Genomic DNA, 26,745 nt, shown 5'->3' with positions numbered 1-26,745 from the left:
ATTAAAGTACTCTGTATGCAATTACCAATAGCTAACTGCTGTTCCCGGGTACAGCCAGCTCTGGCTGTACCCCCCAAAACGACACACTCATATTGTTTGTTCATTTTTGTCGACTGTTTGTTCTTTTTTATTGAACTGTTTGTTCTTTCTTATTGTACTGTTTGTTCTTTCTTGTTGTACTGTTTGTTCTTTCATGTTGTTTTTTAAATTCACCATCAAAATTTCATAATTGTTGTATTTTTTGTTCTTTCTTCTGGATTTTTATGTTCTTTTTTATATTGTTTGTTCTTTCTTGTTTATTTGTTTGTTTGTAATAATCATATGGTTAATGTTCATAATTAAACTCTTCATTGATCTTTTATTCTTTCTTTTTGTATTGATTGTTCTTTCTTGTTGTACTGTTTGTTCTTTCTTGTTGTTTTTTAAATTCATTCATCAAACTTATTGTTTGTTCTTTCATTTGGCTTTAAAATTCATCATAAAATTGTTCATAATTGTTGTATTGTTTGTTCTTTTTTCTGGAATTTTATGTTCTTTTTTATATTGTTTGTTCTTTTTTGTTGAATTATTTGTTCTTTTTTGTTTATTTGTTTGTTCACAATAAATATATGGTTAATGTTCATAATGAAATTGTTCACTTCATTGGTCTTTTATGTTTTTACAAGCGCCTATATTGTTTATTTCCAAATAAATAAATAAATGTTCATTTCCAAAATAGTAAATGTTCATTCCAAATAAATAAATAAATGTTCATTTCCGAAATAGTAAATGTTCATTTTTGTAGTTTATTTCCAAATAAATAAATAAATGTTCATTTCCAAAATAGTAAATGTTCATTCCAAATAAATAAATAAATGTTCATTTCCGAAATAGTAAATGTTCCTTTTTGTTGTATTGTTTGTTCTTTCATGTTGGCTTTAAAATTCATCATAAAATTGTTCATAATTGTTGTATTGTTTGTTCTTTTTTCTGGAATTTTATGTTATTTTTTATATTGTTTGTTTTTTTTGTTGAATTATTTGTTCTTTCTTGTTTATTTGTTTGTTCACAATAAATATATGGTTAATGTTTATAATGAAATTGTTCACTTCATTGGTCTTTTATGTTTTTACAAGCGCCTATATTGTTTATTTCCAAATAAATAAATAAATAAATGTTCATTTCCAAAATAGTAAATGTTCATTCCAAATAAATAAACAAATGTTCATTTCCGAAATAGTAAATGTTCATTTTTGTAGTTTATTTCCAAATAAATAAATAAATGTTCATTTCCAAAATAGTAAATGTTCATTCCAAATAAATAAATAAATGTTCATTTCCGAAATAGTAAATGTTCATTTTTGTACCAGTATATTAATGTTCATTTTAAACAACACAAAACGACATCGTTTTGGATGGGGGTACAGCCAGCTTTGGCTGTACCCGGGTATAGCCAAAAAATTGCGTGCAATTACTACTCAACGGGTATTGAGGATCAAGATCGAACACATTTACATCACCACTGTGATATTAGACGCTTCTCAAAACACCTTAAAAAGTTGGTTGTAATACTCACCCATATAAATCAATTGGTCGCAACTGGATTCAATTCATTAGGAATATTACAGGCGTTATAATTAGACAAATACCTGCATAGTAAACTAAAAATGGTAAAAATTATAGGAGTAATAAGTAGACAAATATCCGCATAGTAAAGAAAATTATTGCGACAATGAAAGGTACAATGCAAATAATTGAAATAAAATAATACCATAATTACCTACAAAATTAAATTGACTGGATATAGAATTCATCATACATTGAAGAATGAGGAGATGATTATCCTATTAGATTAGTTTTTTGTTGGAAGTTAGTACTTAGTAGTGGGAAGGAAACGGTGGAGTACCGTTTTGTTATAATATAGAGGGGTTCAATTCTTAGTTGGTTATTGCTTAGTATAATTTATTTATTCTTTGAAACTTATTGTTTAGCATTTCTTAGGATCATTTTTTTTGTTTTTCATTATTAAGGGAAGTTACACGGTTATTGTTTTTTAAAATGTATTTTTTTTGGAGGGATTTGATTGTTGTTTGAATTATTTAATGAGTTTTGGAGGGAGTGTACAGAATTGCTCTATTGATATTTTAGAGGTCTCACAATAGCCAATGACATTTTTATCATTATATAGGATATAGGATATGATAAACTATCATTTTTTGTTAGGGTTCAAAGGGTGTTTTTTTGTTGTATTTTATTATCATTAGTGTATTCATGAGTTATTAACCGGCCCCTTTCTAAATTGCGATTTTCTTAATGCTATGTTTTTAGAACTAATGAAGTAATGATGTAATAAACTACTCAGTACCTGTACTAATCTATCTATATACATATTATTAAATTTCTAAGGTAATCCATGACATCTCTCCACGTGTCACGATGAGTTGGCAAGTGACATGACATTGTAGCGCCACGTCATACGCACAAATGATTGTTTATTGTGTCATCACAAAAAAAAATGTTGCTACCATCTTTGAACACTCATGAGTTCATGACAGAATATGTTAATGCTAAGTTTTATCCATCACTACAACAATACAACTTGTGACTATAAAACAACTAAAAAGGAAAAAAGTCGTATAAAAATTTAATGCCCAAAATTATGTATTTGAGTAACAATTTATGATAATAATTTTTTCTTAGTTTCTATTCTTTTACTAATCAAATCATATATCTTTTCAACAAATTTATTTAGATGAAACATAAAACCATGACATTAACATAAAAACGAATAGGGAAAAAATAATGTTGCGCTTTCTTTTAACCAATCAAATGTGTTTATTTTCCTCTAAAATGTATAACACTTTGAAAACTCAATATACATGCAATTGTAATTTATTTATTTTTTAAATAAAGTATTACAAAAATAAAGTTTTATACAAATAAAATTACACAAAAATCTAGTGCTGGTTAACCAATTTTATTCTTAAACTACATATATAATGAAATTCATATTATTCTCAAGTGCATATATAAAGAAATTCATAAGTAAATTTAAAATGAATAAAAAATTAAACTATGTGTAACACTCCGGGACATCATCTGGGGCACTAACTAATTTCTAATATAAATCTTCTCTTTTCCGTTAAATAAAAATTGCCAATGAGTTTCATCTTACATAAACATGACGACATTTTTATAAGCTTTGGTGGAGGCCAATTTGAATTTACAAACAATAAAATTGTTGACCTACATTTCAATCTATACTAATATATATATTAAAAAACGTCTATAAGAAAATATATGTCACATGTGACGTTCTATTTATGAGTTGGTCAAACATAGTTTGCGTAAGGTTTGAACCTCTGACCTTGAATTTAAAGGATAAAACTTTTACCAGTAAACTATTACATTTTTCATGTTTTGATTGCAAAAAGAAAAATAATAAGTAATGTGAATGTTATTAATATAGTACATGATGGCTCGGGGACAAAAACTAGTTAAGATATTACATTGAGTTTTTCTGTCATCCTACTGACTTAAATAAAAAATACAATTTGACATACACGTAGTTTTAAGATGGTGAGTTGAATTTATTAAAATAAGATAAAAGTGAGGTATTGAGTTAAATTAATAGTGGGTGAATTATTTTATGTAATAAAAAGAATATGTGAGTAAGTATGGGGACCACAAGAGGGAGAGAAAGATTAAATCATTGGAAATGGAGATCATGACATACCAAAAATAAAAAGTGCATATTTTAATTAAATGCGACCGATTATGGGAAATATATCTTTTATTTAAACACGGGGGAGTATATTACAAAGATCTTACTCCCTCCGATTTCTTTGATGTACCCAGCCACTCTCTAAAAAAAGGTACTAATTAATTTTTTTTTTTTTTTTGGCAATCATTTCTACTATCTTACCCCTTTTTCTCATAATAATTACACATTTTTATTATCCCTCCCCCAATATTTTGTTAGGAGTCACAAGTTGATCGATAAGTATAGTTGAATTTGATATAATAATGATGCCAATGGAGTAATTGACAATAAAAAAAAAATTAAAAAAATATATAAAAAATTGAAGTGTAGTTACAAAAAATGGAATAATTAATTATTTAAGTGGATTCATAGGAAAGTAAAAATTTATAAATGATTGAGGAGTAGGTGTAAAAGTTACAAAAAATGGATTTGTGACTCCTAAAAAATACTGCCGGAAGTAGTAATTGTGACTCCTAAAAAAAATAGGGAGGGAGTATTTCTTCTGTTTAGAAATAGTTGTACCGCTTAATTTTCACGTTTGTCAATAAAAAACTTTGACCATTAATATCTTTAATTATCTATTAGCAAAAATAAATTTATTTTTGATAATTTGAAAAGTAGATATTGAGACTAATCCGGCCACTTTTTTACATGAAGTCCAAATCCAATCCAAAAAAATTTGGATTTGGATATTTGAGACCAGGTCCGAACTTTTTTTGAGTTCGATCCATGTTATTTTCTTAAGTCTAAATTCGGTCCAATTCGTTCCAACATTTTTTTACAAAAAAACTTTTAATTATAATTTTTTTAACTCAAATGGTTCGTACATTACTGAACAATACTCTTACAGGCTAACTTTTCTGACACATAAAATAAAATATACGATTATTAAATATTGGGTACATATGAGATACTTTAACACCTATAGCTCAAGTCACTCTTCCATAAAGGGAAAATAAATAGCCAAAATTCAATTAAACAATAGATATAATTGCAAATATTTAGCCGAAAAAGGTTTCAGTTCTTAAAAAAACATAAATTTTAAAGTATATTAAAACTCAATGATCAACGAGAGAAAGCGAAAGAGAAAGAGGGTGAGGGAATATTTTTGCGTTATGGGTTATATATATATGGAGTGTAGCATTTGATTGTTATTTTTCCCATAGTAAATAAACACCCAAAAATCACATATTCACTATAGTTTTTAAATTACATATGTATACGTATAAACAAAAAATTTAAACATTGGACTTAATTGGATTTTTGGACTCCAAAAGACTGAGTTCAAGTTCAGTCAAAAAATAATTGAACTTGAAATTTTTAGTCAAATCCCGATACATACATTTTCAAGTCCGATCCAGTCCGACAAGTTTGGATTGGACTAGATTAAAGTTTGGACTTTTCTTAGTCCAGTTATATATATACCCCTAGAAGTATTAATTTATTAAACCTCTCTTGCTTTTATTTCCACTTTTTCTTTTATTACACTCACTCATCACTAATCGAAACAAGAGTATACATTAAATGGACTAATCTTTTATGCACACAATGCGTTCGCAAATTTTAGAATGCATATATATGATGACATTAAGAAATCAAACATTTCTACACGTAGAATAATTACCTCTTTTTTTTACCTTCATAAAGTATCTTAACCAATGGTTTAATATCAATTTCAAGATTTCATCACAAAATGACTAATCGTAAGTTAAGAAATGTTTAAAAGATCTATACCAATCCAATGTGTGATTTTGTTGTTGAAAATAATAAATCTCAATAACACAATTTCTGTTTTCATTTTCTTAATTTGTGCATGGATTTCGGAGAAAATATATATACTCAACATGTATCGGCACGACTTCAAAGGAAACAATGGTGGAGTTTTGGGATGAAATCGTTTGTTTGATTACTCTTTCTTTTAGAATTGTTATTACCCCTATTACTTTTAAACACTCTTACAGCAGATAACTTCTACGTTAAAGCGGGGTAAATCTATATTATTAAAGCGGAATAGTGGTTAATGTGAATGCTCCAAAACCCCAATTCTCAAACCACAACTACTCCACGTCATCACCCTTAATTCCCTTAAATTAAGCTTAATTAAATAGGAAACTACCAAAACATGAAATTAAAATATCAACAAGAAGGAAAAAATACTAAAAGTATTAAAAAGTTGGTCAGTTTAAATAATAATATGAATAAAGAAGGAAACTAAAATTAATACTGTATTTACTAATTTTATAGAAATCCCGTGCTATGACTAGTTTTAAATATTTTGATTTAAATTTAAAAGGTGATAGACAATATTTATTGCATACCACCTTTAAATAAGAATTTGTATTAAAATTCTTTGTTGACTTTTTGCTATCACATACTCCCTCCGTCCCCTTTTTTTTCTTTACGTATTCAATTTCGGGTGTCCCATTTTGTTCTTTACATTTCCTTTTATATTATCACATAAATGCCAGCCTGAGTATTCTATCAAAATTTGTGTCCACAAATTATTTTAAATTTATTGGGCATTTAATCTCTCACACTTTTTCATTGGGGCATTAAATATTTTCCATTTTTTCAATGTCAGTTGTTTGATAAAAGTGAAAACATTATAAATAAATGTAAGTTTCCTTGTTTAAATAAATAAAAAAAGAGGAATCTCAATGCACATTAATTAGTCGCTAAATCGCGTGCATAATACCAAACGTAAAGAACAAAAAGGGACGGAGGGAGTAGACAATAAGGAAGATTTTATGCATGATATTATTTGGTTTATCTAATTTGCATTAAATAATAATTTTTTTAAATTATTAAAAATTAATAATTTTAAATTGTAGTTGTCAAAGGTATTTTAGTCTATTTTATAGGGTACAACAAAAGATCATTTACGAAAATGACATAAAAAATTTCCTTATAGAATAGAGATAAACACACAGGGGAGAGATACATCAAATTTGAAATCATATATGATAAGTTGTTGACTCTCATACTAATATTGGCCATGATTTATCTTAAATGACAAAAACATTTGTTCTACTTCGTAACAAAAATTCATAAAATTAATATAGCAATATATAATTAAAGAAAAATAGATGCATTTTCAGATCATGAAAATTGCCTACACTTATGTCAAAAAAAATAGTTGCTAACACACGAATTAAACAACTATTTTGCGTAGATTTCTTATGATACCCAATATAACACATATGTACAAGACCGTCAATGTCAACATTGAAAAATATAAGTATACAATGATAAGGTGTGATTTTTTAAGTATAAAGTATAACTACCGAACATGACTATTTAATTAATTAGAAAGTATAACTACGTGATAATAAGTTGATTTTATACATAAAATGGTCGTATATAAGTTTTTTTTTCTTTTCACAGGATCGTATATAGTTTTTATACCCTAATTTTTTGTTATATTTCATTTCTCTTTTTTATTTACTCATCATCTACTACGTAAGAGTTAAAAATGTATACAAAAAAAGTAAAAAAATATGGTACTGAGTAATACATTTGATTTTGTACACGGTACACCTAACTCTAAAAGTACAATGAATCGGCGATATCCTACGGGTATGCAGATCTATGGAATGAAACCTAAGATTGAAAAAGCTAGAGTTGACAATTAAAATGGAGGGTGGAACGCGGGAAGTACACTAATCTACTATACAAGAGTCTTGCAAAGTCATAGATTCTCCTAACATCATTAAGCTAATAAGTAAGTGGGTATTACCTATAATGCAATTCTTCTTGTTCTTTTCTCACAATTCTATTTCATCCAATTGGTGAGAAAGTGGGATCATTACAAATTCGGGTGGGCCCCACCCACTTTCTACCATTATAATTAATTCCTCATGTCATGTTTGGTATCTAAACCCATCAATGTTATCACAAAGCTAGGTTGCGGAGTAGATGCTATGCCAATGCCACTATATATGATGAAGGTGACCCTAGGACTCTAGGAGGGAACGACACAATCAATTTTAAGATAGATGTGCAATACTTAGGATTATATCCAAGGAATGTTGTCAAACTCATATCTATCTATCCCATTTTCTTTCTTTTTTAATATGCAAACAACAAATTAAAATAAATTACTCTTCTATTAGACCATCTTAGCCTTACTTAACCATCACACAATGTCTAATAGCAATATGATAGATGTATAGAGATGGGTGTCTTGTTATGTAGTCAACTAACATACCATTGTTTTTTTTACAAGAATTTGCAAATAACAAAATATAATATTAAATAAAAAATACCATTTTTGTATTAATGATAATTATGTTCAAGGTTGTGGTAGCTATATATGATGCTTGCAACACTAGCTAGCTGGTTAAAGGATATAAAAAAAAATTGAAAAGTTAGTTGAAACTGTAAAACTAAAACTGATATACAGTTGAAAGTTAATCGATAAAGGTTAATTAGTTGATCACATGAGTTGTTTCCTTTTTGACAGCAACGTTGTTTTTAGTAGATATGATAAAGAGGGATAAAAAGCAATATTCCAATTCAATATTTTAGAAGAAACATATACAAGATAGCTTCTTGATGTACACGTTTGATAAATCTCAACTCTGGTCTTATTCGACGCTCTTTTACATCAAAAATAGGACCAATAACATAATATTTTTTTTATATAAAAAAAATTTGAAATGATATCTTGAAGGGTATTTTTAGGCTTTAATGACATAAAATGACATCACATGAATAAATTAGATGAGTATTGGGCCTGGTTAGGGTTGGGGCGGGTCGGTGCAGGTCAATAGCAGGGCGGGTTAATAGCGGATCACTTAAATATGTTAATGGATAGGGTTAGGGTCTAGGACGGGTCATGGTCAAGACTAAAATATGTTAATCAATTAGTCATAAGTTTTAAGCCAAAACCCTAACACTAAATCATCATTAAAATCATTAAAACCCTTAAAATTGAAGCTTTATTTAATAAAACAAATCTAAAATTGATGTCCTTCAATAAAAAATAGTCCTCAACAATCTAATCATCAATATACACAACCTTGGTGTTCATAACCAATCCCAAGTATAATAATCAATCAAGATCCAATATTAATCATAATAAAAATCCATAATTTAAAATAGAGAAGAAGAGGAAGAAAAGGAATTATACCAAGCCAGCCTATAGCACGACACGATTACTTTGGTTGATGTAACCGGGCGCAAAAAGAGAGCAAAAGAACCTGAGGGTGGTGCACGGCACAACACAACGATGTTGTTGTTGCTTGTGCGTGCACGCGGGTGTGCGGGCGGATCAGCAGGGGAAGGTGAGCAGCGTTGGGCGCTGGCTCGCGAGAGTGTGCGGCGATGAGGCAGGCAGCACGCAACAACATCGAGGAAAGTGTTGCGCTGCTCGGGTTGGGCGCACAAAAGGGAAGAGAAGAAAGGGAGGGAGTTCCTTGGAGAAGATTAAAGAGAGAGGAGAGAGAATTTGAGGGTTTGTAAAATATGTGGGATTAAGTTCCTGCAAAATAGGAGTAACACAATAACCCCTCAATTGATGATTCATCTCAACAATGTATTTCCCTCTCTTATTTTCTACCTAGGCCTAAACCTCCTTTTACAGGATAAACTAGAAACTCACGTCTACTAGAATTATATTTGCTCCTCAAGTCTAAATAATTCTAGAGATTGTTACATACCAAAACATATCTAGTTTCCTAATTACAATTCGAATTAAACTAGAAAACAATATATAAATCAAATAAGAATTATATTTGACTCCATTCCCGTTTCATATTCTTGTCAAGTTAACTAAGTTGCATTTAATTCCTAACAAAAGGCATGCAGTTAGAGGCGCAGTACATGATGTTTTAATTTTGTTGTATCTTGTTATGTCCATTTGATCTTCTAATACATGCCCTTGGCAGGATCTGGTTGCACAATTCTGTCGACTCATATATTTTATTTTAAAGATTAATAATTCTCCACGCAACTATGCTCTACTCCATTAGGTAAACTATGATATCAGTCAAACTACGTACAATTACACCAAAATAAAAGGGAACTTCCTTTTCTGAAAGCAACTATTAGTGTTACTCTAATCCAAACTTTCTTAATCTTTCTCTTTCACATTAACTCGGCTCTATATAATTATAGGATAAGATAACATCATTAGATAAAACAGTCTGAAAAATGACAGAAATGTTGTATTATAGTACTAGTAGTAAAATATGGAGTAAATAGGTCTGGAGGTCCCTAAACTTTGTCAAAAGGAGCAGTTAGGTCCCTCAAGTTTCAAAAGGAGCATTTAGGTCCCTCAAAATGGATGAAAACCGCTGCTTTTTGACTTCTGTTACTAACGTCTGTTAAATGAATTAAAAATAAAGGCAAATTAATATAAAGGGCAGAAAAGGACAAAATAACAGTTACTTTTACATATTAACAATAATTAAATAAAGGGAAACCCTTTTAAGTTAGCTTTTTACAAAAAACTAGCAGTTCAAAGTATTTAACAAGGCCATTTGTACCCAAATTATTCAACACTTAATAAAATAAAACAAAGGATCAACGCTTCCTACTAATCAAATCCCCCAAATTAACACACCCAACAAGCATAGGTTAATCAACAACATTTCTCAGAGACAATTTATCAAACACCTTGTGTGCACACCCAAGTAACTTACATTTCCGGTAAAATTCATCCGAGCTCAAACCCATAAACTCCATGCATCATCATCATCTTCAATCTCATGTTTAATCAGCAAGTCAGCAACTCATACATGAAATCTAACGAGCCTACGACTAATGAGGCAATATTAGGTACTTCCGTTTTTCTACAGTCTAATGAGTGTCAATTTGTCTTAGCGTTAGTGTAAAATGTGATACTTTACAACTAAGGTGTGTTTTGGGAGCTTTGTAAGGCCGTAAGGATTTGCATCTCCACCATGTCAATATGTCGTACTTAATTTTAGGATAATGCAACACCCTTATGGGCTGTATATAAGGAGCTAATACTTGCTATCACATTTGGTATCATAGATTGGTAGGAGAAAAAGATAATGAGCCTCTGAGTGTTGGCATCACACCCTTCAATATAATCTGTTTAATTTTGCAAATTTATTTCTATTGTGGGTTTGCCTTGTCTCCGTTTTTTAGGCTTAAGCATTGAGGGCAATGACAAATGTGAAATTACAATGGAATTGTTGGAGAAATCCAGAAATTAAGAAAGAGAAGCAGATTGAAGAGAATCCATAATAAAAGATGAGAGAGAAAGAGAGAGAAAAAAGGTAGAAGAAGAACTAGTGGTAGTAGCAGACATCTGGGAGAAGAGAATTTGAAACTTTAGAGTTGTGGAAGAACAACAATTAGCTGAAGTTTATGGCGATAATTGCTGAAAATTTGGAGTAAATTTGCTTGGGTTACTCACTAAATTCGATTTGATTAGGAAGAGTTGTGGAAAAACCTAAAAAAGGGGAATATAAAGGGTGAAACGTGTAAATGGAGAAAAAGCCATATGAAAAAGCTAAGTAAGTTGAAAAAGCTAAGTCATAATTAAAATCAGTTGTTTTCATTTATTTATACACGTGTAAATTAATTTTCTTTTTCTTTAAAGCGGTTTTATTATTATTTTATTGAACTTAACAGAAAATGAAACGGTGTTAATAAAAGTAGCTGATTCCATCCATTTTGAGGGACTAAAATGCTCCTTTTGAAACTTGAGGGACTTAACTGCTCCTTTTGCCAAAGTTTAGGGACCTCCAGTATAGTTTACTCGTAAAATATGCTACCAAAAAGGTTATTTTATAAAGATGAAGAAAGATTGAAATTACAATTCCTTCCGTTTTAAAATAGTCGTGATTATTATCTAGTTTTCTTTTAAAATATACCATAAAATTACTGCGCAGTACAAATAAAAAAGAAAGTGATTTGTAAATCTACTTTGTAAAAGGCTAATCAGAAGAGACAAAGTAGTTTATATAACTATACTAGTAGTACTATTCCGTAGAATGGAGTACTCTGTGATTTTTATCATTATTGACTACGAAAGTGAATATATTGAATGTTAAGAGCAATATTGGCGCTAATTTTAAGATGTAGTCTCATTAAATGTTAAGATAAAATCTTTCATTTTAAGCGGATGGGTAAGACAAAAGCCTAGCAAAAGTCTTGAAATATCAAGATTCTATTTCAAACGATTAAGCAAAGCAAATTTTATCTCAATTACTGATTTTTTCAATTTTATTATTTTCACAAGAATGAATACGGAGATGGAGTGAAAAATTAGGGTAAATCTAAAAGGATCTTAACCAAAAATTTGGTAAAATAACTTAAGTTTATTAAAAAAAAAAAAAGTCTTAAACTCCACTACCGAGTTTGAAACAATGTGGTTGAATTTTTAATTTTATTTGGGAAGGAATGTAGTTGAAAAATTTAGTTTAGCAAAGAATATTGAGAATAGCAAGTTGGTTGAAATCAAATTTGGATTTGACACTTGACAGGTGGTTGAAAGCTAGAAAAATTTAATTACTCCGTACAAAGAACAACTATATGCTTGCCAAACAATTCTACACTTATTAAAATATAGGAGAAATGAAATATAAGGTAATAAAATGCTTATCAATGACTGATCCTTTACAATTGTACATTGTGTTCGAACTTCGAAAATCCATTACCAAGTTGTACATGTTCATACAATTTTCATAACGTAATAAAAAACCATCTTACAAAACCGTAAAATACTAAAATGTGAATGCTCAAATGTGTCACCCTTTCATTTCTCAAAGGCACCTTGCAAAATAGTCTTCTATAGAAAAAACTTAAATGTACATAGCAAATTGTGTCACAATCTTTTGGTATCAACATTTTAATTATACTACTCCAAAAAAAAAAAAAAAAACTACGGTGGGTAATATGGTACTTTACTCTAATCGTCAACATCATCATCATTAATCCCATCCAATTGAGTGGTTGAGTATGTGGGGAACATGGTCAAAGTCAACGGTTCCGATTTAACCTTCCAAAATCAGCAAGCTTCCTAGATCGATTCGCACAAAACGACGCCGCTTCAGACAAGTGCGGTTTATCATTATTACTATTGTTACTTTTATTGCAACTGCCAAAATTACTTTTCCCGGTCGTCGGAACCCTAATTTCGCCGGAGAAACTCGGCTCAATTCCCCAATGATGCCGACTAGCAGGGGAAGCCCTAACCAGCGGGCTCAAGCAGAATGCGAAATTCGCCACATTATTCGCCAACCTCGCTGGACTCGCCTTGACTCGTCCCGGACTCGGACGAGTCATCGCCTCTCTTTCTCTCTCCTCCAATTCCTCCCACTCATTCTGCGGCGACATTCCCCGGTTACTACACCGAACGAACTCCGTGGGTCCAACCTCTGAGTTCGTCGTCGAACTGGCGACGCTCGATTTAGATCGGAATAGCTTGGAAATAAGACCGAATTTCCCGGAGCTCTTCTTCTTCTGAAACGTGGGGCCCACTTGCGGAGTGCTGTAAAACCGCTGAATCATCGGCAACTTCTTGATGCTAGTGGTGGTGGTGGTGGTGGTGGTGGCGGAGGCGGTTAGGTCGGATTTACGGCGAGAGATATACGGAGAAACAGACCGAGGAAAGATCAACGGCGGCGGCGGAGGCTGTTGCTGCTGATAAAAGCGATGATTATGAAGCTGAATAGGGTTAGGTTTAGAATTATCAGGAACGGATTTGGATTGAGATTGCGATTCAACAACAACAAACAAGCGTTCACGAAGACAAGAGGCGCAAACGCCGATTGTACTACTGAAATCCGACAAGTGTTTCTTGCACCTCATCAGACCAAATTTATCTCTCCTCAAATCCTCTCTCTCCTCCCCTCTCCTCTCTAATGAACTGAATTCTTTAATATGTTCAACTGAATTCTCTAATATGTTGACATTTCCTCTCTGTACATTTCTGGAAAGTTGAATATTTCTGGGTTACAGAGATCTGAATGATGGTGAAATTTAAAGAAGAAGAAGAAAGGAGAAGATTCAAGGTTGTCGTCTTCTCCTGTGGGTTGTTTATTAGCGCTTTTATATTGGGGGCAGAAGGTAGTAGTAGTAGTTGGGGTTATAGTTGATAGTTTACTCCATTAGTGAATTTAATTATGTTTGTCAGGAGTAATTAATTTAGTGGTGTTGTTTTTGTTAATTTGGAGTGAGAAAGTTAGGTTCGTATTGGGTTTGACTTGTGTGATTTTACTTGTGCTACTACGGAGTATTTGACTCAATAATAAAATTGTTGTTTTCTTTACTTTTGGAGTTTTGGAGGATTCAAAGGACCCCAAATAACCATTGCTTAAAGAATAAAAATATGATATCTTGTGGTTTATATGGTAAGTGATTTTTAAGGGGTCTAAGTGCATTGTGTTTTTATTTTTAATGATTGTGATTAATTGAGGTTAATGGGGGCTTTTTATTCAAGGAATGATAACATTAGCTAGGCTCTTAAAGTGAGACATATCACATATATATGAATTTTGACATAGAAAATCAGTGAAATAAAAGTACGACGATGGAAAATAAATGAAATGGTGTGGATTTGTGGAATAGTGTTTCTTACTCGTCAATTATTATTTTTTTATGGTGGAGAAAATTCAGACAAAATTATAATGATTCTGATTAGTGAGACATGATTTTGTGATTTCATGATTTATTTCCTTTTCTAAAATTATTTATTGGTATGTTTGGATTCACTAATATTTTATTTATTTTGCCAAATAATGCATTGGGAGAAAGATTTTTGCACATGTCATGCACATGTCATGATGTTTTTTTTTACTTAGCTACTAATTACTATTTTGAGTCATATGTCAAATGAAAATGGATCCTTATCATTGTAAGGTTGTGCAAAGATTTCTTTTGTTATAACTAGTAAAAGAGTCAACTATTTTTGAAATAACATTGATGTTGATATAAAAATTGAAGGGATAATGAACTAAGTAATCAAGTATTGAGAGTTATAAGAATAATTGATACATCTCTCTTTGTGCTAAAGTAACTAGTGTTTGGCCCGTGCTACGCTGCTACGCACGATATATTTTTTTTAAATCAAATTAAATAATGATGTTGATATAAAAGTTGAAGGAAAAATGAACTAAGTAATCAAGCATTGAGAGTTTTAAGAATGTTAAAAGTTTTTCAAATTAAACATTTAGAGAGAGTTGTACAAAATAAGTTAAAATGTGTATAAAAATAAAAGAGATTTTAAGGTAGTAACAAGTGGCATGCAAATACTCCCGTTTAAAAATATTAAGATAGATTAGCAATCTCCTTATTTGGAAATTATCCATCATTATTAAAAACATTTTCCTCATATACCATCACATTAACTTCTCACCCCCGCACCATGTCGCATTTTATAACAAATAAAATGATTCTAATAACTTTATACTTCCTATTTATGTTGATTAGTACACAGTATTTCTTATGGGGTATGATTTATGTTGATTAGTGTGAAATGATTTGTTTCCTTTTCTGAAAAAAAATCTTGATAATTTTGGATTATTTCCACGTACTCCGTATATTTTATACTTTATACGGAGTATTTATTTTGTTGAATATACACAAGGATAGAGATGAGTGCACAGATTTGAAATGTTGTTTTTACTGAAGTACCCTCTACCATTTTATTTACACTAATATAAACCTGGTCCATGCTAACTTAGCGTGAACCAGGGCAACGGAGTAATTTTTATGGGTAACATATGTAACTGTCACGTGACAGTTATTTTGTAATTTTAAATAGTAACTATATGCGTATTACAGTAACTATGTGTTTTAAAGAGTTACTATGTGTTTTGAAGAGTTTTAATGCGATTTGTGTCTAGTCCACTTTATATACGTTTTAAACTTTTTTATTTTTCAAAATTTCAGATCTACATTCTGTTCATTCTCTTTCATTTTCTCTCTCTTCATTTTCTCTTTTTTCAAAATTTAGCCCAAATTTCTAGGTTTTGTTCGATTTTTTTCGTAATTATCTTATAATTCTTATGATTGGATCTATTTGATGATGAAAAATTGGAGGAAGTAGTAGATCAAGAAGGAGGTTCGTCGTTGCCGAAATCGAATCGAAGAATTTGCGCTCGCCTACAAATCTTCGCAAGAATTTTTAGAATTCACATCTCGGTTTGTTGTTTTTTAAAGAATTTTAAGTCTATTTTTATTTAAAATTGAAAATATTTTTTGTTTTGAAGAAATTAATGTTTGTGTTTTACCGAAGTATCGTTTTCACTTCGCGAATTCGATCAGTGACTTCACGATTTTAAATAGTAACTATATGAGTAATGCAGTAACTATATGGTTTAAAGAGGTACTATGTAATTTTAATGGTTACTATATGTGTACAATAGTTACTGTATTATTTTAATGGTTACTATATGTGTACAACAGTTACTATATGTTTACAATAGTTATTATTTTGTTGAGTGATTCGAAATGTTTGTTGTTTTGTTGAAATTAGGGTTAGTGTTTCACATAGTTAGTATATAAATGATATAGTCACCTTTAATTTATGTTGCGAATTAGTGTTTTTAATAGTCACTGGAATGTTCGTTGTGTTTATGTTAGTAGTAGTTTTTAGAGTAACTATACTTTTTTTAAAAGTAACTATAACTTTAAAACAGTAACTATGTGTTTAAGATAGTTATTATGTTATGAACAGTTTATAGTGACTTTTTGATAAATAATAGTTACTATACGATTACATTATGTACTATGTTATTTAAAGTATGTATTTGTCCGCTTCTTAGATAGTGACTATATGATTATAATGGTTACTATATGTGTTCAATAGTTACTATATTTTAATAATAGTCACTATATGTTTTATATAGTTGCTATATGGTTTATATAGTTACTATATGGTTTATATAGTTACTATATATTTGATATTTGTATAAGAAAATAATACGAAGTATCAATCACATGTTATTCCAGGTCCTAAAGTTGCACTATCTAGTGACGAATCTTCAAAAATACTTTACAATATCATTTATATAAGAAGAAATAATGTCTTAAATTTAGAAAAAAGAGACAAAGGCTGTGAACTTTAAGAATTGATGCAGCAAAGCAAAGAGGTAGAAATAGTGTTTGTTGTTTGGGTGAAATTAGGGTTAGTGTTTCATATAGTTAGTATATAAATGATATAGTTACCTTTAATTTATGTTGCGAAATAATGTTTTTAATAGTCATTGGAATATTCATTGTGTTTATGTTAGTAGTAGTTTTTAGAGTAACTATATTTTTTAAAAAGTTACTATAACTTTAAAACAGTAACTATGTGTTTAAAATAGTTACTATATTTTTTAGAAAGTTATTATAAATTTAAAACAATAACTATGTGTTTAAGATAGTTACTATGTTAAGAACAGTTTATAGTGACTTTTTGATAAATAATAGTTAATATACGATTACATTATGTAATATGTTATTTCGAGTATATTTTTATCTGCTTCTTAGATAGTGACTATATGATTATAATGGTTACTATATTTGTACAATAGTTACTATATTATAATAATAGTCACTATATGTTAAGCTAGTTGTTGTGTGATTATAATGGTTACTATATGTGTACAATAGTTACTATATTATTATATTAGTTACTATATGTTTGAAATAGGTACTATGTTTATTTTATCATGATGTGTTACCATATGTTTATTTTCTTTAATAGTTATTGTACGTTTTATATAGTTACTATATTTTTGGAATAGGTACTATGTTAGTTTATTATGTTATGCGCATGTTTTTATGTTATTCTATATTTTTAATGATATAGTTACTGTATTATGGATAGAGTTACTATATTATTATCACATCAACTATGTCTGCAACTCTGTGACTAAATGACCATCAATAATATTTATAGGTATTATATCTTGTATTATAGTAACTATATGTTTGGTATAGTTTTTTATGTATATTATAATGTTCTTTTCATGTTCTTTGTTGTCTTCTATGTTATTAGTAATAAGAGTTACTATGTTATGATCACAACAACTATATGATCATAACAATAACTATATCTACAACCTTGCTCGTATATGACTATCATTAATATTAAGAGTTACTATATCATGTATAATAGTAACTATATATTTTTAATAGTTATTATCTTATCATTATGTTCTTTTTATGATCTTTCTTTGTACTCCATGTTATTATTAATAAAAGTGACTATATTATTTTGACAGTAACTATATGACTATAACAATAACAATAACTATATATGCAATTCTGCAAGTATTTTACCATCGTTAATTGTAAGAGTTACTATATGATGCATAATAGAAACTACACGTTTTACATAGTTACTATGTTATTTTTTCATATTTAAATGTTAAATTATTAACTTAGTTTAAATATTATTGATTCAGAAATACAAAGATGATGCACCCAGAATTGAAATTGTGCAAAGAATAAATTCTGCAAGGAAAACAAAAGCAGGAGGAGAAGAAGAAAATCCTGACAACAATGGAAACCAATAACATGGTAGAGGAAGGACATGATGTGTTGGTGGAAAAAAGAGACGTGGTCCACGTGGACGTGTCGATTAGTATTTTTTAGTTCAAAAAACATTTGAGTTTAACATGGTTTATTTAATAGATGCAAAGAATTAGAATTGCGTGGCTAAAACAACTAACCAAGTAGTTAATGTTTTCTTTATTATTGTTCAAGAGTTATAATTACTGTTACTTTTGATATAGTTACTCTTTTATATTTCAGTAATTATGTGATATATAATAGAAAAAATTACTATATGACCTCTAAAACATCTATATCATATTGTTTATTTTTATAATATAGTAATTGTTTTACAGCTAAAGTTATTTTTCTATATAATATAGTTAATCTTTGGATAGAATAATTGTTCTCATCGAAATTACTATATTATTATTATTTATTTCATAGTTACTATTCTAAAAATATAGTTACTTTACAGAACCTATAGTTTCTATAATTTACTCTTTTTGTCTGCAAGAATGAATATATAGTAGTAATTGTTTTACAGTTAAAATTACTTTTCTATATGATATAGTTACTCTTTGGATAGAATAGTTATTCTTATCATTATTATGTTCATAGTTATTATTCTGGAGATATAGTTACTTTACAGAACCTACAATTTCTATAATTTACTCACTGTTAGAATTACCTAATTACCCTAGTCCATGGTAATCTTATGGTGGATCGGGTCCATGCAAGTGGAATTGCTACCATTTTGAATTAATTGAAAAATCAATTTGAATCTTTACACTACTACAAAAAGTGGCTAAGAAACCACACTAAATTGGCCTAAGAAACCAAAAATAGTATGGTTTATATCTCAATGGTCTCTTTGCATAAGAAACCATACTTTTAGTGTGGTTTGTTAGACTCAACAGAAAAACCAGACTTTTAAGAAACATGGTTTCTTATAAGCCTTTAATTTTCAAAATTATTAAGGCAAAGAAACCAGTTTTCTTATGTAAAAAGGTTTATTTGGTGGAGACAAAGAAATCTCATATGTAAGTAGTGTGGTCTCTTTGATCATTAATTTTTTTTTTAAAATATTTTTTTGGAAGTTAATTTTCCTTATAAACCGCCCATAATCTACAATTAAACTACCATAGCAAGATTAATTGTAACAAAGTGCCAAAATAATAAAAAGAAAAGAAAACTTCCGAAACATAAATTCCAAAAAAAACTTCATTCATTTCATACAGGGTTCTTAATCTACATAATTAATACGGAGTACCCAAGTAATTAAATTGAAAATACAATAACACATTATACATCCATCTCAAAAATACTGAAGTATATGACTATCTGAGTTTGATGATGCTCAATATAATCTTAACCTCCACTAATTTAAGTATTTAACTAATTATCAAAAGAACATAAACTAATGACTCATCGTGTCCCTTTGATTTTCTCTCTCTTCCGGAGGCTGGATATGAAACTGATGTATGTGCTGCACCATTGCACTTCCCCTTGTGTCTGTATTCTCCGGCCTGCATGACGTTTAAACAGAGATAATCCAGAAAATCCATCAGATATAAGTACCAACGAAGAAGTAAAGAATATAGACATCTCTATCTCACAATGTCTCACGCTTATTATGACATTTACCCAGTAAATTATTTAACCAGAAATTAACTTATGTCCAGAAATAAGTTCTCAAATTAATTACCAAAAGAAATAACTAAACATAAAATTTAACATGCAATCGAGAAATAATAAGTATAAAACCAAAATTGTTTACTACGGCGTATGATTCTATTGGACTATTGGAGAACAATAATGCTTAGTAGAAATTGGTGCGTTCATTGGTAATTTGGTATTTTACAGTTGTATAACCTTGTTTACCCAGCCCAAAAACTCAACAACATCTATTTCCAATTCCCATTATCGATTCAAAAGAATTTACTTTCAAACCAAATTAACACTTTAATAAAGGATCATCCATCTTACATCATCAAATTTACAATGCAATTCCTAAATTTAATTTAAAAACAAATCATTTTAAAATATAGAAAGGAATCCAAGAGTGGTTTATTACTAACTAGTTAAAAAAATCAAAACTTCTCAGCAAATTGAAACGGTTATTAAAAGAAAAGGGGAAATTAAAGAGGAACCAGCTTGAGCTTGACAATATTCAAAACTTTTGTAAATTCCTATGACAACGAAGAATGCAATTTTTTCATCCGCATCTCTATAAACTGCAATTAGTTTCAAGTTTAAACCCAATCATTGTCATGCTATCTAGTATGGACTACTACCAACCTTTTCAGATGATCAAACAGAAAGCCGAAAATGACTGCAACATTGAGAGAGAGATCTTTCCCGGTGAACCAGAGAGGATGAGAGAGAGATGAGTGTTTGAGAGTTTAGATTGAGACTGAGAGGATGGCGGCTAACCTGATGGTTTAGATTTAGGTTTAGGTTGTTTTTTACTTCTTTTTCAAAATAAAAAATAAATTTAAAAATTTCTTTTTTTACCACTTAACCGAGGGGTCAGAACCGACATGTTTTAGTCTACTTTTATTAAAAAGCCATTGATGTTTTCCTAAGAAACCATATTTCTTTAATGTCTCGTATCTTATTACTTCTCTAAGTAACCATGTTTTAAAATTATGTGGTTTCTATATATAAGATACCTTTAAAGTGTTTTAAATGGTTTCTTATTAGTGGTTTCTTAGCTACTTTTTGTAGTAGTGTTATCATTGAAAAATATATCCTATGGGGAAAGATTTCTGATTTACAATACGAAAAAGAACCAATCCTTTTGAACGCAACGAAGTACATTGTCCTTGTTTTTCTTGATGAACCGGATCTTTAGTTCAAGTTTGGATGGAGTCAATGGATGGAGCTAGTGACTCATGTTAGTTAGCACGGAATAGTTCATATCGGGTCAATTTTTCAATTTTATTATCTTCTTTAAAATTCTAATGATGTGAAATTTCTTTTGATGAAATTTAAGTCTAGCTATATTCTTACTTTATCAACAATAACAAAAATTACCTTATCTATTACGTTATACTAAAGCAGACACCAGAAACGTCACATGTCACTTCCTGGTGCAATTTTTTCCCACCAAAACATTATTTTATTTTAGGACAAATTGTTTTTTACCACCTAAAAAAGTCCAAAAATTGTTTTTTACCACCTAAAAAAACAAAAAATGTATTTTACCACCTAAAAAATAAGTAAAAGTTGTATTTTACCACCTATGAACGGGAAATTAAAGAAACCGTTTTATGGATCCACGATAACGGTAATATTTCAGATTTTTTTTCACTTATTCCCGCGATTCCATGTATTTACTTTGTTGCCTTCTCTTCCCCGTCTTTGTGTTCTTCCCTTCTGCTAAATCTTTTACCCAGATTTCCTCCATTAATTCACGAAAATAAAATTTCTCAAATTCAATTACTTTTTCTGATCTTTGCAAAGGAGATACAAAAGATTATTTAAGGTATTTTTTATTTGTGTCAAAAATAATATCTTATCAATTCGTAATGAGTAATTGAAACGATGTTAATTGTGTCAATAAACCAATTCGTGTGTGTAAGTGATTCCGAAACATGATGTATGTCAAGAAATTTTTCGAATTTATGATTCCATGACTTAAGTTAACCCCTAAAATTGAAAATAAAATTTAGGGTTCATAACAATTTTGAATTGGGGATTTATTGAATATGAATTGTTTTTTCAAATTAATGTCAGAAAATGCTAATTGAATTTATTATGAACTAATTAGTATCGTTTTTTTATGTCAATTATAGGGGATAATGTCTGCAAATAAGCAGTAGCAAATAGCAAAGCATAGCATAGCAGATAAGCAAGCAACGTTCGTACATCAGAAAGTAAAAATTATGCTAGGAAAACTAATGAACTTGTGCTTGAACTATCGAAATGACAATTATCATGGGATAAAAAGAAAATAACAACCTGTTTGTTTCTCTTATCAACGGAAAATTATTTTGCCTAATAAAACCAAATTTTCTCTCTTATTAACAGAAAATTCAGTTTGTCTGTTTGTTTCTAATAAATAAACTTGTTGAAGCAAAACAGAAGCAAATCAAGTAGAATAGCGTAGCATAGCATAGCATAGCATAGCAAATCAGCAAATAGCAAAGCAAAATCAAAGCTAAGAAGCAACAGATAGCAGATTCAACATAGCAGATGCAAAGCAACAGCAGAATAGCATATCAACAAGCAGTAGAAATAGCAGATTTCAAGTCAAAGCCACTCACATGAGTAGTTGGTAAAACGGTTTCTTTAATTTTCCCGCTTTTAGGTGGTAAAACACAACTTTTAGTTTTTTTTAGGTGGTAAAATACAATTTTTAGATTTTTAGGTGGTAAAAAACAATTTTTAGATTTTTTTTAGGTGGTAAAAAACAATTTGTCCTTTATTTTATTTTAATTAAAAAAAATAAGGACATTGCCTTTTTAGGAAACTAAGATAAAAATGAAATAAAAATATAATTCAATTACCATAAATGTTACTCCCTCCATTCCTAAATGATCTTCCTATTTGGTGTTTGGGGTGGAAAATAAGAAAATGGAATCTTGTAATGATTGAGTGTAAGAGTAATGATTGAGTGTTAAAAAGGAAATAATAAATAAATGAAGAAAAGTAATAAAGAAATGAAGGAGAGAGAAGATATGGTAATAAAAAAATCATAAAAGTGGGGTTGGGTAGGTGGATGAGGAAATGTGAATGTATTAAATAAGGGATGGTGGGAAAATTTATGGTAAAAAGTAATATCCAAAAATAGAAACAGGAATATCAAATAGGAACGACATTTATAGAAACAGGAAGATAAAAAAGGAATGGAGGGAGTATTACATAATATAATATCGGAGGAAAGTTGAATCATTTTTCCTTTATAATATGATTTTATTTTTGTATTATTATAACTTTTTTATCTAATAATAAATTTAAATGATATCGATGAATTAACTTTTAATGTTAGTCCATTTCTAATGTTAACATAATACTACGTACATGGTAAGTGGAAATGTTAATTAAAATAACAATACATGGTAAATATACTAATACTAGAAGTCCATTTATCAAAATTGTACTCAATTCAAACTATGTTGCATTTGACTAACTCAATTATGCTCAGGTCTTTTCAAAAAATTAGTCTCGGGTAAGTCATTCTGGTTTGGTTAACTTTCTTAGATCGATCTACAAGTATACCACTATAATCCTTAACTTTGTATTGTAATACGCAAATTTAGTTCATTTGAATATTGTTTAAACAACTTTGAATTTATACTTTTTCGTACCACAAGATGTGCCACGAGGAAAACTCCTAATCCGGTCCAAAACAACAGCAGAAGTAGCCATGAGATGATGGTCATCAACATGAATATCAGGCAAGGACGGAGCTGGAAACGAAGGGTGTTTCGACTGCAAATCCACAAGAGTGGCCTCATTATAAGGCGCAACGCCAGAAGAAGAAAGAACACGAACAACAGCAGTGTAATGGCCATCACCAATCTTCCTACGACACTGCTTGATATTACGCTCTGCTAAATCAAGACCCTCATCAGCGTCCATCAAAGTAGGGGATCCAGCTGCCAAAGCTTCCCGCAAAAGAAGCATATCACCACCCGGCTCACTCCAAGTACGAATATCATTAACAATGCTCTCCTCCTGCCGTTGCCGCCTTACTGCAGATGTGCACTCACGATTACTTCTCGGACTAAAGGTCTTAAGGATACATAGAGGCAACACGAGAAGTTTAACCCAATAAGAGACACCCTCAAGCCTGGAAATAACCCTATCAAGCGCGCCTCTCAAAACCCGGGAAAAACCCAAACGACATTTAGGAGGGATGGATTTCACTGTGCAAAGCCGTTTAGAAAACAATCTGTCCAGAAGAGTGACGTTAAAAACACAATCCTGTTCTTGCACCGCAGTATCCATTCGAACATCAGAAGCAAGACACGGTTTAGAAAAACCATTGAGCACAAACCGAACAACACCATCCTCAACAACAGGCAGGGCCACAAAATCAGAACCATGCCGACATTTAGCACGAAAGGCATGCGTCTTTAAACAATCCCCACAAAGCCAAATCCCCATACGGCGGAAGGTCAACTCAGCTTCAGAAAAAATAGCCAAGTCAGTGGTTAGAGAGTGTCGTGTGACCACTTGAGCATCACCCTTACAATGACGATCATGAAGATGAGTGATCAAAGAGCTCTTAGTAAGCCCATTTCCACCGCCGTCTTGACACCCACTAAGACCCACAAATGACAATGAAAACGCACCACACCATTAGGCATTATGGAGAAATGGAAAATGGATTTTGACAACTCCAACCCCACTGCCAATCGGCCCACAATTCATAAACACTATGCAAAATACAACACTCAATAATAACCACGTAAAACACCACTCGACACCCACGATACCACTGCCAAACACCAAAAAGCAACACCAACGCACCCACTGCCAAACACACCCACAAGACTCACAACACACAAGCTGCCGACTGCCGGCCAATACTCCACACTACCGGAGAACACGAACCTGCCGGATAATACTCCACACTACCGGAGAACACGAACCTGCCGGATAATGAACGCTTGAATACTATACTCGAACCTGCCGGATAACAACGCACGAAATTGCTAGAAACTGAACACCTTTTCTGAAACTGAACGCACCAAACTGCCAGAAACTGAACGCTGATTCCGTCACAAAACCACCGTCACTTCACCAGAATTAATATTATTATTATTATTATTATTATTATTATTATTATTATTATTATTATTATTATTAACCGTATTAATATTAATATTATTATAAATTAAAATTCATTTTTTTGTTTAACCACGCGGACTTCTTTGTTTTGAGCTTAAATCATGGTAGAGACTTTTGCGTTTTAAGTTCCACCGTGGACAAAGTTTAAAACGCAAAGTCTCTACCATGGTCTATGGACCAAACTCAAAACGAAGAAGTCTAAGTTTTTAAAAATTATTTTTTTAATATATGAATTTTTTTAAATTTATGAACCAAATTCTTTAACGTTTAAAAATACATTAACTAAATTTATTACCCAGTTTGAGGAGTGAGATGGGGGTAAAAATGGAGGAGAGAGGAAGGTAATATAGACAGGATAGACCTGATCAAGATGAGCCCGACCCGAAATTTTGCGGGTTTGGGCAGAATTTTCCGGCCTGGTTTTCGGGACCAGCCCTGCAGCCCGGCCCGGCCCGAATTTTTAAATTTTTTGGGCGGGTTTGGGAAACATAAAAGTACACTGTTAAGTTATAAATTTGGCCCGACCCGAAATTATCCTAGAAAGCCCGGTACTTTAGACTCGAAATAGCGGATTTTCGACATAATTTTTTGGCCCCAATCTTGTCCCGGTCCGACATAGCTGGTTGATTTTTCATGCCACGGCCCTGCCCGAATCCGGTCCGGCCCGCCATTTGATCAGGTTTAAGACATGAGTATCTTAAAAATTAGATAGGACAGGTGAGTAGTAAATTGAGCGGGGTTTAGGCTCCGCTTATTAAAATTAATTGGAAAAATTACTTTTAATAATTCAACCTTTCGACGATTTTCCGCTAATAATCCAACCTATCAATTATTATTTAATAATCCAACCTTTATACCCTGTCAACTTTTATTGCACCCAAATGACCGCTTACCTGCTAACAAGGTCGCCCTCCCACTTTCAGAAAAAAAATAAAAAAAATAAAAAAACAATAATATTTTTTATTTAATTACTTTTAAAAGAAAATCATCCTCTTTCCCCATATGACCAATTTCACCGCATCCATCACTCGTCAACAACCACTGCCGTCGTTCGCGTCTACAATCACCAACACCTGGGTTCTATGAATTGGCGCCGTCCACGCCTGCAACTTATTCCTCTCCTCGTTGTTGCTTCACCTGGGTCACAAACACTCCATCCACAACCACTGCCAACCTCCAACACTGGCTGCTAAAGCCCACATTCTCACAAGCCTAACAGAAATCAAATTGGGGAAATATTTAGGGTCCATGTTCAAACAATGTGAGTCAAATTTTGAACAATTCTTATACGCATTTAGGCATGAATTCAAGTATTTGGTGTTTAATTTCAATCAATTTAATCTACTTTTACAATTTGTATAAGAAATTGATATTAAGAAAATTAAATTGAGGGGAAAAGTCATGGTTTATGTTTTGGGTGGATTGGAGGAAGAGTTCGGCAGCGACAGTGGGTTAGGACGTTAGGTGGCTTAAATGGGTTATGTCATGTGTTTAAGAGTGGAGATTTTGGAGTTTGTGGATGACTATTTTCATGGTGGCTGACTATTTCTATGGTGTTATGGAAAAGAGAGAGAAACCGAATAGAAGAGTAAAGAAAAGACAAAAGAAAGGGAAAGACAAAAATGTTATAATGGATTAATGGCAACATGCCACGTGGGCAGATGACCTGTTGCACCGGTTTTTTACCTGATGGGTGCAATAAAAGTAGATGGGGGTATAAAGGTTAGTTTATTAAATAA

General features: G+C 31.0%; 1 protein-coding gene across 1 annotated transcript; it reads right to left on the bottom strand.

Moving 5' to 3' along the window:
• Positions 1-12,449: 12,449 nt before the first annotated feature.
• Positions 12,450-13,927, bottom strand: LOC110777830 (uncharacterized). Its single transcript, XM_056837313.1, has one exon. The coding sequence runs from the start codon at positions 13,526-13,528 to the stop codon at positions 12,698-12,700; it is 831 nt and encodes a 276-aa protein (XP_056693291.1). The 5' UTR covers positions 13,529-13,927; the 3' UTR covers positions 12,450-12,697.
• Positions 13,928-26,745: the final 12,818 nt, after the last annotated feature.

This window comes from Spinacia oleracea, chromosome 2 (genome assembly GCF_020520425.1).
Source record: "Spinacia oleracea cultivar Varoflay chromosome 2, BTI_SOV_V1, whole genome shotgun sequence".
NCBI lineage: Eukaryota > Viridiplantae > Streptophyta > Magnoliopsida > Caryophyllales > Amaranthaceae > Spinacia > Spinacia oleracea.
This window is presented reverse-complemented; position numbering and strand designations above follow the sequence as displayed.